This window comes from Quercus robur, chromosome 8 (genome assembly GCF_932294415.1).
Source record: "Quercus robur chromosome 8, dhQueRobu3.1, whole genome shotgun sequence".
NCBI lineage: Eukaryota > Viridiplantae > Streptophyta > Magnoliopsida > Fagales > Fagaceae > Quercus > Quercus robur.
In genome coordinates, this window is record NC_065541.1 from 2,427,175 (window position 1) to 2,442,230 (window position 15,056).

Consider the following 15,056-nt stretch of genomic DNA (forward strand, 5'->3'; position numbering starts at 1 on the left):
TCGCCTTTTCTTATGGGAGCGCTTTGAGGGCTACCTTTGATGACGTGTCGTTCTTCCCTTCTAGGCCTTGGGATGCCGAGGACAGGATTATCCTCGGCTGCATCTCTAGGGCCTTTGGACTTTCGCTACATGTCCTCGGCAACGACTGTCCTCGGCGCGGGCCTTGGGCCCTAATGGTAAGTGGGCCGGGATCACAAGTTCTCTGGCCCCACAACCTATATGTTTATTTTAAAGATAATGAATGTTTAATTATTGTAATTTGTTTACACATGTATTTATAGATTGTATTTTATTTAAATGAAAATTATATTTATTTTTAGAATTTCTTAAATATGTATGTATATTATTAGGTATAGGGGCAAAAATAATAAGGTTATTTAAAAATTATCAAATTATTTAAGATATTTTCTAAAAAAAATTATTTTTTTCAAAAATTTTGGGCGGGCCAGGCCCCCCTTGGTCATCAAGTGGCTCCGCCACTACATATTAATGAGTTTATTGATAAACAAATTATTATATTTGAATTTAGCTTGTTTAATTGTCAAATCTAAAGTTAGGCTTGTGTTTGACTCATTTTCTAAATAAATTATTTTAAACAATTTTTTTTTTCTCAAGCCAAGCACAAGCTGGTTCATTGACACCCCTATCTATCAGTTGCTTAACAAATAATGTTTATTTCTTGTTTTTCCTTCCTTCCATGTTTAAGTCTTATGATTCCTTTGCCATAATCACATGTTTGTACGAGGGATTAATCATAGTGTTTATATTTTTGTAACGAGTAAGATTTGAAGATTTTTTTTATTATACCATCCATATTTCTAGGTTTGACACTCACTTATACGATGTTGGTTATAAAGTTATTGTTCAATGACACATGAGTTATTAGTGAATCTAACTTTTATTGATTGCCCAAAATGAAAAAAAAAAAAAAAATGAAAAAGAAACATAAGATATCAAATGACATGGGCGCGGAACTATGATGAGATTTGATGAAGAAACTATTTTATTTGAACCTAGGACAAACTAAAGTTAAAAATAAATAAAAACTACTGTGGAATCAGCACTCAAATGTGATGTGGGTTACCAATTGTTCTCATAAAATTACCGTCATGTATGTTTCCCAATATTTGAATGTTTAGTTATATTAATTGTTGCAAGAGTAGTGCTATATGTATTATAAGTTTTACTATATTAAATTTATAAATTGATATGTCACCAATCATAAAGAGATGGTTGAAGCTCTGCAAATCAAATTCATTATATATAACATTAGCTTGTAAATTGAATAATATTAGAAATACAAACTATTTTACAAATTTTTTTACAAATAACTGATGTGGTAAGTGATTATTGATATAAATGAAAAAATGATATTAATGGTGATTCTAAATGAAAACCAATAAGAGATTGACCACATCAATATTTTGTAAGAATTTTATAAAATAGTTTGTGACTGTATCATTACTCTTGTAAAATTTACGTAGGTAGTAAATCTTATTTTAATTTTAGCATTTTTCATATTGTAATTACTGTGCAGACATTTTAGATAATTAGATCATCTTCCAGTGAGGTTCACGAGGAACATAGAAAGTTGTTGAAATTGATAGGATATCACATTTAGGTATGGTATTTCACATGGCTTACAATAATGACAAGTTTTGTGGAATATTATGTAGAAGCAGTCTTAAGTCTTAATGTTCTAATGCGAAGCTTTCACTCCCGTTAACAATTGTTCACATACGAATCTTCCACTCAACTGCAGCAAGTCGCTGAGAATTCATCAGTTGAACATCCTTTGTCTTTGACTTTGACTTTGGCCATGTCACTAATTATTGGTTAATATATGTATGGTTGAAAATATAATTTATAATTATATATATAATATATTATATGGTTGGAAGTGCTTTGATTTTGATTCATGATAATCACTTAAAGCACAGCGGGACACAATTGAAATGTGTGAATGAGATTATGTGTCACGCAGCAAAAAAAGAAAAAAGAAAGAGATAATGAGTATGATCGGAGAAGATATCGAATCTCAACACTGCATCAAAAATGTCAAGGAGTTGTGCATTTTTATAACAAATCTAGTTATCGAAAATTTTAGTTTCATTCGGCACAGGAAGCATTATCCTATTAATAAGGCATGCTATTTTGGCCATTATAAAAAGGATTAACTTATTACAATACCTTGTTTTTATACAAATATAATTTTATCAGCTCAGCAGAAACATGTAGGAGACATAAAAAAAAAAACATGCAAGAGCATGAACTAAACAGAGACAAAATGTTTACATATCATGGAACAGGTTGCGATATAATTTTTCAGAAAATATGTCTGTCACATGATGGCACAATTGCTAGAGTATTGATCAGAAACCACTGCATCTGCATGGTACAAGGGGTACTGATCCGGATAAGCTACTGTATTTGCATGGTACAAGGGGTACTGAGGATATTGGCTATAATAAAAAGTTGGAGTTGGGTCTGTTTTCTTTTCAGCACTTTCTGCTTTCAGTTCTTGCAAACTCTGAATGGTGGCAGAGCCAAGCTTCTTCCTTAGTGAGCGGGTCAAGCTAACAGAATCAACTCCATCTCCTATCACTACCACCAGACTTTTATCTGCTCCTTCAATCGCCACTGACGTCACACCTGTTTGATATTCAGAAACATATAAAAGGAATCAGCCCCTTGACTTTAGTTTTCAAAAGCAAATGAGAGTTGAAATTTGATGCAAAGTTTCACACCTTGTGCCGCAGCTGCAATCTTCATGGCCTTGCTTCTGCATTTCTCGCAAGTCATTTCCACCTTCATTACTATCTTTTGCTGCACCATTAGATGAATATAATATAAGACATTAGTATCTTTTAACAGAATAAAAAAGAAAAAAAATAAACGCTATTTTTAATAATTCTTTCTAGCATTTACTTATACTGCTAAAAAAGTACATTCAATTTTATGCATGTGAGTCTTTACTCTTTTTGGTTAGGTGAATAAGAGGATGAAAAATGTGAGGTTCAAACTCTAAACACGTAGCACCATGCATAAAGGGTGTCTGGTGGTATGATTAACGCTCAAACTTATGTAAGAATTTTTTTATTTCAATGTGGAAAAAGGGATTACCTTCATGTTTGATAGTATGAAACAAATGGGATTGTTGTATATATAATAATAATAATAATAATAATAATAATAAGACAATCTGTATATATGATATGAGTGTTTGAGAGAGAGAGAGAGATGATATTAGTTTCTGTATTTTGGTTTCTGCTCAAAGAGTTTCAATTTATAATATGAGAGCTTAGTCGTGGACTAGAGAGCAGAGACCTGTGTGGACTGAGTCAAGGGATACACGGTCGTTAGTCGTTATACGAACAATTATTTGAATCGGTAGTGTGAATGGCAAGCCATCTAAAGCCCGCGGTTTCCATAGACCGAGTCAACATGCATGCATGGCAATTTAATCGTCGTTTCCTCTCTTATTTAATTATTTTTTTTAAAGAAGAAAATTTCCTCCCTTAAATTTAAAGCTTTTTTTTTTTTTTTTTTTTTTGGAAGATATAAAAATGTATATTAATCTATTCTAGTTGGAATATGTGTTCCTACCGATGGACTAAATATAAGTAAATGTTGCTTGTGTATTAATTTAAAAAAAAAAAAAATATATATATATATATATATATATATATTTAGTTGTGGAGAGCTTTTTGGTATCATCAAACATTTTTACAGTGTATGTTGTATTTTGCTGCCCAGAAGTGATAATTAAATATTGTCAAAGAGTAATTCTTAGGAATTAAGTGATCGATGCGTCAATTTTTTAATACGCTAAATTTTTTTTTTTTATTATACTACTGATTTAATAGTAATTACTTTGTCACATAGTTTGTAAAATTTTTATAATAAAATAGATAATAACCTTAACATTTTTTATTGTCAAAATTTTGGTATACAGTTTAACGATTATATTAGTATGTGCTGGCCATTTCTATTGGGGGTGGGGGGTGTTCATTTGATGGAATATATTGTTGAGAAAACTTAACCAAGAAGAAAATTTCTAGTAGAGAGAGAATGGGAGGGGAAATTTGAAAAAAAAAAAGTGTATTATACTATCATGCACTATTAGGCTTTTTCAAAAAAAGGAAAAAAAAAGTGTATTATACATAGCCTATGAGGAATAAAAATGTGTATTATACTATCATGCTATCAGGTAAATGGTGTTTCTACAATCTTAGGCTTTTTCAAAAATAAAATAAAAAAGTGTATTATTCTTAGCCTTCAACGCCCTGGCTTTGGCTTTGATTGAAGGCTAAGGATAAGCCACAGAGGTTATCACACCATATTCACGGAAAGGCTCTAGCGACATTTGCACTATATCTAAAAAAGATTAATCTAGTTATAGTTGTGGCTTCTTGTAGTTATTCATAAAACTTATATCTACATAGTATATGTTTGATGTGGGACTCAAAACCACATAACACACACTCATTCAATATCCAATCAATATAATTAGGGCATCACATGCATCACACTATTAGGTAAATAATGTTTTTACAATCTTAGGATTTTTCAAAAAAAAAAAAAGAAGAGAAAAGTGTATCATACTTTGCCTTCAGCCCTCTTGCTTCGGCTTTGATTGAAGGCTAAGGATAAGCCACAAAGATGACCAAACCATATTCAAGGAAAAACTCTTGCAATATTTGCGCTATATCCAAAAAGAATTAATCTATTCATAATTATGGTTTCTTGTACTTATTCATAAAGCTTATATCTACATAGTAGATGCTTGATGTGGGACTCAAAACCACATAACACATAGTCATTCAATATCCAGTCGATATAATTATGGTATCACATGTATCCTTATTTTTGGCATAGTTTTCAGAACTAGACCGAACTGGGAGGTCCGACAGTGAAACCTGGGATGAAAATCAGTTTTTTAAGCATAAAAAATCGGATTTTTTGTTAATTTCGTGAACCGCTAAAACCGGGGTTGGACCGCACGAACCAATGAGAATTGTGCGGTCCAACACCTTAGCAATTTTTTTTTTTTTTTAGAAAAAAAAAAAAACAACTTAACACAATTTTATTCTACTTAATTAAATTATCCATCTCTTACAAGGAATAAAAAAAAATTATAATTAAAATCTTTTAAAGATATTCAACTTTACTTCAAAAATTAATCATAAATTTTAATATTTTCATAGTTATTATTTTATTTTATTAACTTTCTTATTTAATTATTAAATATATACTTGAAAATCATTAAATTTTCCTCACATATATAGATATATTGTCAATTTTGCTAGTTTTATAAATTTAATATCTATATTTAGGCTTTAATTAATTATTAAATTAATTATGACTTTATCACGGTTCGACCCTGGTTCGACCTCAAAAACCTTGAACCTTTTCCTTTCACGGTTCAATAAACGGTCCGCGTCTGAAAACCTTGATTATTATGTGCTCCATTACATGATCCATTATTGAATACCAAAAATGTCATTAATATATATTTTATGTTTATTGTCTACATTGAGCATGCCTGAATACATATCCCTCTAGAGTTGACCTCTTATATAGACAAGGATCCTTGATATGTCTATAGATACAAAAAATTCACCCGAATTTCTCACAAACATTAACCCTACTTTTCATTTGTGTTTCGATGGTTTCAAGTAAAGTGAATATTATATTCGTTAATTTCTTTCCTTAATATAGCATTTTTATTTTTTCAAATGACAAAAATGTCAAACTATTTATAATGAAGTTTAAACTTAGATAAATGAGTGATTTTAAGTACATGGAAAAAAACCGAATGTTTTTTAAAACCATCTTGACGTAAGAAGTTACACACACACACATATATATATATATATATATATATATAACCCATTGGGTTTGACTTGGTCATATGCTTAAACAGTCTAATTAATGCCATAAGCTAATCTAGGTATCAAATCACCAGTTCACCAGCCTGACCAATTGGGTTGATTTGGGTTTAATAACTATTATTAAAAATGTTTTTGATGTGGTATCAATTAAATTCATTGTTATGTGTTTGTAAGATTTTGTAGTAAATTAAAACATGTCGTTTTAGTTTGAGTTGTTTCTGGTTACTGACAGGTTCGACCTCTTGCAGTTACTTCCTGGAATCAAGAACTTTTTACTTTGTTTGATTGTACATTTGGAGCGAAAATGTACTACCTGCTTGGATGGAGGGGGCAAGGAGGGGGAGTGAAGGGGAATAGATTAGAGTTAACTAAAAATAAACTAATTTTGTGCTAAATCTACTCTACTCCTCCTTTCCCTCAATCTAAACGGACCAGTAATGTCACCTAGGACTGTCAACATTGAACATTGATCCTCTTAAAGAAGAAGATGGCAGGGAACAAAGAAAGCAAGTCGGTGATCATTAGTCTTGTGTTCTTCTATATATAGAGACAAACGGCAAATTAATTTGTACAAAAGCTACTCTAGATATTATGAAGATTATACAAGTCCTTTTGATGTTATTGCTGAGGATGATTAGCGCGCTCTTGGTCATCAAAAGTCTTCAATCTAACGACGAATATGATTCAAGCTGTTCTTCTCGTTGATTTGGCTAAAGAATAAGGTGGGCTTATTTAGAACACTTTCCTTTATGAAGGGAATGTTATAGCTCGGGGTCTTGACTCAGCATGTTCAACATTTAAGTTATTGTCAACTATGGTTAGAAGTTGTAATTATGTAACCGCAATTTTTTCCCCCCATAGTTAATTGTCTTTTGATAAATGTACAAGTTTCTCAAGTAATGAAGTATACTTCTTTGACTACCGCACACTCTTGGTATGATGATAATTTCAAAAGTATAAATTCTTACAGGATAGGAGGAGTAAGGACTGAAATTCAAGTTTATGAGTAGCAGTATTAGCGAATCAGCATGTGAGGAGCACGTAAGGCTTTTTGAAAGTTTGTTATAGTTAGAGAACTCGTTAGTGACTCATGAGTGGGCCTATCCATGAGTGGCTTGTGAGTATGCCTGCATAGCTCATTTCCTAAATCTTCAATTGTTTATTCTCCCCCCCACCCCACCCCTACTATATATATATATATATATATATATATATCCACATTTCTCATGAAATTAATATTTCAAAGAGAAAACTTTAGAGAAATCCTTGGAGAATAAACGGATTTGAGCCTATCAATTCTAAGCCAAACACTTTAGGTTCTCTCCTTCCTCTTCCCTCTTCTCTCTCCCATTACCATACCTTGAGAAGAGAATTACCCAAACACAAATTTCACATAATCTGAGTGTTGAGAGTGTTTTTGCTTAAAAATTTTCAGTCAGTAAGGCTTGGTGGTGCAACTAGTGAGTGTTATGAGATCCGGAAAGTTAGTGAAAACAAGATTTCTAAAAGTTTATTGATAGCTAGAGTTTGAAGGGTTTAAGTACATTAAATAGCGTAGGTTTAGAGTGTTTTTGTGTATTATTCTACTCTAGCTTATTCACTAGTGGATCATTCTTGGCTTGAAGGGTCATGGAGAGATTTTACGCCGAAATTATCTTGTTTTTCTTTTCGATAACGAATCGGGTGTTAGTTTGCATCCACTATACCTACTGCCCTTTACATTAGTGCATTGCTCAATTAGTGATTATCAATGAAAATTGATAGTAGCATGCTAGATTAATTGGTTAATCACGTAAATTCTACATTAATAGTAATTATTTTAAATTTGATTAAGCCGTAATAAAAAGTTGGGGGGTTTAATAAAAAGTTGGGGGGTTTAGTACAAGGCTTTCTCTGTTAGGATGTTGAGAAATCAATATCATGTCCCTCACCCCTAAAACGTAAAGAATCTATCAACATTCTACGTAATGAGTTAATGTACATGTTTTGATGATAATAACAAGCCGGCTACTACTATAACTTTCGGAAGGGATGACAAGTTGAGTACAAAATCAAAGTAATACACAAGCAAAGATTGACTTTTATTAATTTTAAACATAGTTAGAAATTAAGGATTCTAGAATAACTTCTATCTTTTATCTCAAAAAAAAAAAAAAAAGAAGTATTCTGGAATAACATACATTTCTATATACGTTTACAAGTAGATTAAGAGAGGAAATGGCTTCGAAACTGCAATGAATGCATATTGACTCGATTTGTGGAAACCGTGGGTTTTTCAACTAATTGTTCGTGACGGGGCAGACCGTGTATAAGTCAGTCAACAGATTTCTACCACAAAGCTCTCTAATATAAATAGACTATCATTTCATTCCTTTCTCATAATAATCACACTTTCCATTTGTTTCATAGTATCAAACATGAAGGTAAGCCCTTTTTCTTACTATAGAAGAGAAAAAAAAGAAGAAGAAGGTATTCATAGGGTTTGAGCATTAGCCAACTATACCAACACTGTGGTGCTTGGTATTTAGGTTTCAAACCCTATCTCCCTTCTAGCCTCGGCCTATTTATGAAAAAGGTCACTATGATCACACCTTGTGGCTCCCATGTACCTATGAGGTTCACAGATTATAAGAGGGCACAAGAGATTTCTACTGTTGGTTTACCTAGAAAAAAAATGCAAATGCATGAAATGAATTTGTCACTGTACTTTTTGAGTAGCAAACACTAAAAACATATATAAACAAATTGTTTTCTTTTCTATTCTGTTGAAAGATACTAATGATTATACGGTATATATATGGTGCAGCAAAAGATAGTAATGAAGGTGCAAATGAATTGCGAGAAAGGCAGAACCAAGGCCATGAAGATTGCTGCTGTGGCAGAAGGTGTGCATCAAATTTGCTTTTGAGAACTAGAGTCAAGGGACTAATTACTTTTATATATATATATGTAACAGTTTTTTTTTCCTGAATATCAAACAGGTGTAATCTCAGTGGCGATTGAAAGAGAAAAAAGTCTGGTGGTCGTGATAGGAGACGGAGTTGATTTGGTTAGCTTGGCCGGCTCACTAAGGAAGAAGCTTGGCTCTGCCACCATTGAGAGCGTGCAAGAAGTGAAGGCAGAAAGTGCTGAGAAAAAAGACCCAATTATATGTTATAGCCAATATCCACAATACCCCATGTATATATGCAGTGGTTTCTGATCAATACTCAAGCAATTGCGCCATCATGTGATGAGTATTGCAACCTGATCCATGAGATCAATTGAGATGTAAAACTTTTTGTCTTTGTTTTGTTCATGCTCTTGCATGTTGTTTTCCTTGTGTCTCCTATATGTTTCTTAATACAATAATTACAAGGACACACTATTTTTTTTTAAAAAAAACCTAGTTGATATATTTTGTTATAACGACACGAAGTCCTGTTAACTTTTGTGAGAAAAAATTATGAAAAATATTTTTGTCCTTAGCAATACTCAAAATAATATATATATTGTATGACGAAGTGCGAATGCTTCATTTTCTTTGACGCGTACATAATTAGGTTGCTGCTTATTATCTTAAGGATTAGGTTAGATTCGGTGATTTATTAATTATTATGTCTCAAATCCCATGCATGGCCTTAAATTTGAAATATTTCCGTTCCAAGAGGACCTTTTTATATTATGCAAATTGCCGTGGGATTCTAGGTAAGTCAAACAATATCAACAAAATCGAACTTTTTACAACTCCATCTGTGTAATTGTTATATGTTAATCTTTTGCTTAATGGCCAAAATAGCAGGCCATATGCGGATAAATGTTTCATGGGTTGACTAAATCGGAAAATTACAAAAAGTAAATTTGTTATAACAATTTGTTAAACATTTTTTTAAGCAATGCAGTGATTCTCTTCTCTTTTCATTTTAAACACACTAATTATTGAAGCAGCTATAGGTCCTTAAGACATAGTGGCGTAAAGAGTGTACAATAACAAATGAGTGTACAATAACAAACATATAATTTTGAATATGATGTGTAGAGTGTACAACAACAAATGAGTAAAACACAACACAATTGTGACACGTCGTAGTACCGTGAGTAACTATCAAGAGTCAAAATTAAAGTACTTCGAAATGATTTATCGTAATTGGCCATCTTTATATACAAACAAATAAATTACAGTCACTCATATCATTTGGTAGTAATATTAATAAACAAAAAGGCCTATCATCATTCATCATGACACAGCTTTTTATTCACCAATAATTGGCGAAGTTAACAACTGTCAAAGAGAAAGGACGTTCGTTCAACTGCTCAAGGATACTAGTTCCATGGCTGTTGTGAATGTGGCTGCAGGTCAGTAAAGCCCATTTTTTCCTCCTCATATTTTTGTCTGTTTTATTTTACTTTTTGTGAGCAGCTGATCCATAAAGCATACTTTATATATATATATATATATATATATATTAATATATATATATATATATATTTATATATTTTTTTTTAACTTTAGGATTACCAAAAAAAAAAAAAAAAAGCACAACTATTTATGTTGTAGATTGAGTTGTAAAAAAAAAAAAAAATGATGGGTTCATCTAAAAGTGACAAATAACTAATCACAATCACTAGTAGCACTAAGTATTAATCAGGGTGGTCACAATACCATCCTAATATATATAACTATAAATATATATATATATATATATATATTAATATAACTTAAAAGATTTTGAGTTTTAAATTAACCACTCTAGAAAAAAAAAAAAAATTGACCACGCTAAAAAAATACTTGAACACCCTTATAACAATTGAGCACATTAAAAATAAAATTCAACCTCTCCAAAATTTTTGTCCATTGAATGTTGATAAAAAAATTGCAAGAAATTCTATGTTCACAACATTTTCGCAATATTTTTGTAAAAAATCCTAAATAACAGGTTGTTATTGATGAATAGAAAATAATTTTAGTGGTAAGTTCAAATTAAAACCAGTAAAAACTTATAACCTAGGTTTTGTTATAAAAGTGTTACAAATATGTTGTGGACATAATATTTCTCAAAAATCGCTTAAACAAACATATTAGCCTAAAATCTCAAATCAAACATTTAATTGTGATTTTTTAAATAGTGTTTCAACTAGCATATTTTAAAATTAAAAATTTTTTATATAAAAAAATGCACACTTTTCAAATCATTAGTCTGTTAGTATTTGCTTTAGTCTTTAGCCGAATTTGTTAAATTTATGTGGTATATTTTTTCAAAAAGATAATGTATTTTGTTTATATTAGTACTTATTTAAGCAATGTGTTAATAATTGAATAGGAAATAAGTAATTTAATAATTGCTTGATTGTGTATATTGAAAAAAATGTAGCTGATGATACTAATAATGAAACTATCATATCACACAACAATTTTAAAATATGAAAACTTGTAAAAGAAAATTTTAAAACTTTATATATTTGAATATATTTTTATTTTGTGATGTTAATATATTAAAGTTTTATTATTAATAAATTTTTAAAAATTAAGTGTTTTTAATGACAAGCCTTAAAAAACTTTCTGGAGCCACCACTGATCACAATTTATTATAGAAGATAATTGTTGCTTTTTATAGGGTACTAGAATTACTCATAACCCTATATTTGGATAAAGAGTTTGAGTTACTTTTTATTTTAAATTTAAACTTAATTTTGTATTACCATTTGTTTGATTAATGAAATTGTTCTATGTCGATGCTGCAAGTTTGACTCGAGTTCGATGTACAATGTGTCGTCGACTTAAGCCAAGGCAGGATTCATATCAAATTGTAAGGAAAGACCCTTTTTGGTAATTATCATCAAAGCTCTGTTGAAGCACAAGTCAGCCAGCTGGAACCAAAACAATTATACAGGTAGGAAATTTAACATAGGGAGTTTTGTTTTGCACAAATTTAGGATAATCTTTTGATAGGCTATTTGCTCTTTTTAAACATATGGACCAAGAGCAACTCATGTCATTGATTTTTTTATTTTTTTATTTTTTTATTTTTTAAGTCTATTTGTGTGCAATTCGCATGCATGCAGATAAGGAAAATGGGATTTTTACGGCCTAGAGATAGAGCTCTGTTCTCTCAGCTTTAACCCTTGAACTATAAGTGGGCCTCTAGCTTAAAAAGTGTTTGGATGAGCTTATTTTTATAGGAAAACTTAATTGATGAACATTAATTGTTTGGATGAGTTTATTAATGGATGAACATTAATTATCTATTTAAGGAAATATTTTATGAAAAATTGAAAAAATTGTATAAAAGTTAGACATTTTTTTTTTTTTTCATAAAAATTTTTCTAAAATGGTTTATTAATATATACCCTTAGCATATACAATAATAAAACATTATTTTTATTAGTTTATTTTATTTAAAAATAGTTTTGTATAAGTATTTTTTGTTTTTTTTATTTTCATCCGTACTTAAATATAAGTGAGACTTTCAAAACTACTATATATAAAGTTATAAATTGAATGGAAATAAATTGACCCTTTTTTCAGTTAAAATAAGCATATTCTTAATTGCTAGCAAACCTAGTTTACAAATGCTCTCTTAGTCTTTACTAAAAACCTAAGCTCTACTTTACAAACCTTCCTCGTACCATAGTGGTACACTGATATGGGTCATGTTTAAAAAAAAAAAAAAAAAAAAAAAAATTCTTTGTGAATGAATATCCTGGTAACTACGTACGTTCCTCGTACCATAGTACTTTCCACTTTTCAATAACTACGTTCTGTGTTTGACTCCCCTTAGCCCACTTGAAATGAATCATATAAAATAAATAAAAAATTACGGGACTCCAACTGTTGCAAAGTAAGATTTTCAGACCTGAACCGTTCATTGAACTGTAAAAAAAAGAGGTTCAAGGTTTTTGAGGTCGGACCAGAGTCGAACTGTGATGACGTTATAATTAATTTAATAATTAATTAAAACCTAAATATAGATATTAAATTTATAAAACTAGCAAAATTGACAATATATCTATATATGTGAGGGAAATTTAATGATTTTCAAGCATATATTTAATAATTAAATAAGAAAGTTAATAAAATAAAATAATAACCATGAAAACATTAAAAGTTATGATTAATTTTTGAAGTAAAGTTGAATATCTTTGAAAGATTTTAATTATAATTTTTTTTATTCCTTGTAAGAGATGCGGTCCAGCCCTGGTTTTAGAGGTTCACGGAATTAACAAAAAATCCGGTTCTTTAGGCTTAAAAAACTGGTTTTCATCCCAGTTTTCGGTTTTCACGGTCCAACCTTCCGGTCCGGTCCGGTTTTGAAAACCTTGCAAAGTACTACCCATGTGTTGATCATTAGACATTAGAAATTAGAACTATAGAACTATAGCATCATTCCCTTTCACTCTCCTAGAAAACCAGAGACCAAGGGCACCTTTAACGTTAATTCAAGTACAAAATTCTGATATGCTTTAACCTTATAATGCTTGCATTCCTAATATTGTCTATAGCCCATAGTGTATTAGTTTTCTTCCCAAACTACATCAAGATGTAAAATGTGACAGGCTTTTATTTGTCAATACACTTATGAGTTCCTTTCATGTTGTGAACAAGCGTATTGAAGCCATGCTGTAATAGTGCAGTGTGTCACTGTCAACGGATGGAAATAGAAGGAGATGATTCCAAGGAGGTGTTTTTGGAGCTATAAACTTTATATTATGAGTATATATCGATAAACAGATAAAGTCAATGGGGTCAATAAATCTAAATATGAAGTACCCCCACATTTTTTACTTATTCATCTTGCAATGTTTTCATATAACAATTAAAAGACCTATTACAGAAAACTTTCAATGATTTTTTTTTTTTTTTTTTTAATGGGTTACCTTGTAACAAGCAGAGATTTTGTTCCTTCCTCATATAGCTAAATTACAACTGAGCTGGCAATAGCTAAAAAATGTAAAACAACCTCAAGCAGGACCCGTTACAATTCACAAAGCATGACCTTGATGTTGCACACCTAAGAATAGGTATATGAGAAAAAATTTAAAACCAAAAGACTTTTTAAACAAAAAAATTTATTTGCTAGTTATGAATGGGCTTATTTTGACAAATTATGTATAATGCATGACAAGCCATCCTCACTTGATAAAAATTCTTCTCCTTAACTATTCTTGTAAAATAAAAGGAAACAAAATGGAAGACAATATATGCCCCAAAGAAACAACTAAGAAAAGACAGAATAAGGAATTATATCCTAATATGCACCAAGAATGTGCAGCAGAACTGCTCTAGCAATTCTAGTATTACATAATCTTGATTACTTGTCTAATGTGAATATGACGGTAGAACAGAATGGCATTCATCTCAGCATAGAATAAGGTTGCCAAGAAAACAATGAAGCAGCAAACAAAATAAGATGCTAAATCGCTGTTTCTTTAATCAAAATATAGTTAGTACATTCCTACCACAACAAAGAACCAAAAAGCATTCATCCACTAATACATATTCCTTCAGAAAATAAAAATGATCCTCAACTCTATTAATTCCCAACCAAATTCAGTAATAAACAAAACTGAATACTAATTCAGCACAGTAATGGGAAACAAAACAGTGGTTTTTTACTGGCCAAATGACAACAGTAAACACTGGCTCAATTGCAAAATATTTAAACAAGCAAGTTAGTGTGTAAGAAGCATGGACATGGACATGGATACAACACTACTTGGGACATGGTGACACTACAACTCTTGAAAAATTAGGACAATACGGCATTAATCAATATATTGTTGTGTATACTATTTATTTTTATGAATATTTTATGTTTATTCTAAGTTCTCAAAATAAAGAACAACTAAGAGAATCATTAAAAACATAACGAAAATCAAAGGAGTTTTTATAAGAAAAAGTTATATTTTTTCTTCTTGGCCCAGCAAGGACACGCATGTAGAGTGTCCCTGGCGTGTCTTTGTTCAACAAGGTCACTCAGGAATTTTGGAGTGTCTTGTTCTTCTTAGTTCTTATGTTAGCGCTATAACATACAAAAAATGTTCTTCATTCAGAATCCTGAAAATTACTAAAAATTGTCCCAAAACAAAAAGGATTCCCTTATGCAAAACACCATAGATTATCCAAATTCCAAACCACATATATGCTATTTACTGCGGCAACCACAAATGATTTCCAATGACTCC

General features: G+C 30.8%; 2 protein-coding genes across 2 annotated transcripts; one reads left to right on the top strand and one right to left on the bottom strand.

The window, feature by feature from the left end:
* Positions 1 to 2,016: 2,016 nt before the first annotated feature.
* Positions 2,017 to 3,237, bottom strand: LOC126694174 (heavy metal-associated isoprenylated plant protein 47-like). Its single transcript, XM_050390256.1, has 3 exons — positions 3,124 to 3,237; positions 2,748 to 2,826; positions 2,017 to 2,652 (listed from the first exon to the last, which is right to left on the bottom strand). The coding sequence occupies exons 1-3, from the start codon at positions 3,127 to 3,129 to the stop codon at positions 2,342 to 2,344; spliced, it is 396 nt and encodes a 131-aa protein (XP_050246213.1). The 5' UTR covers positions 3,130 to 3,237; the 3' UTR covers positions 2,017 to 2,341.
* A 4,947-nt stretch (positions 3,238 to 8,184) lies between these two features.
* On the top strand, positions 8,185 to 9,179 carry LOC126694178 (heavy metal-associated isoprenylated plant protein 41-like). Its single transcript, XM_050390262.1, has 3 exons — positions 8,185 to 8,317; positions 8,701 to 8,779; positions 8,876 to 9,179. The coding sequence occupies exons 1-3, from the start codon at positions 8,312 to 8,314 to the stop codon at positions 9,094 to 9,096; spliced, it is 306 nt and encodes a 101-aa protein (XP_050246219.1). The 5' UTR covers positions 8,185 to 8,311; the 3' UTR covers positions 9,097 to 9,179.
* The last annotated feature ends 5,877 nt before the right edge of the window (positions 9,180 to 15,056 follow it).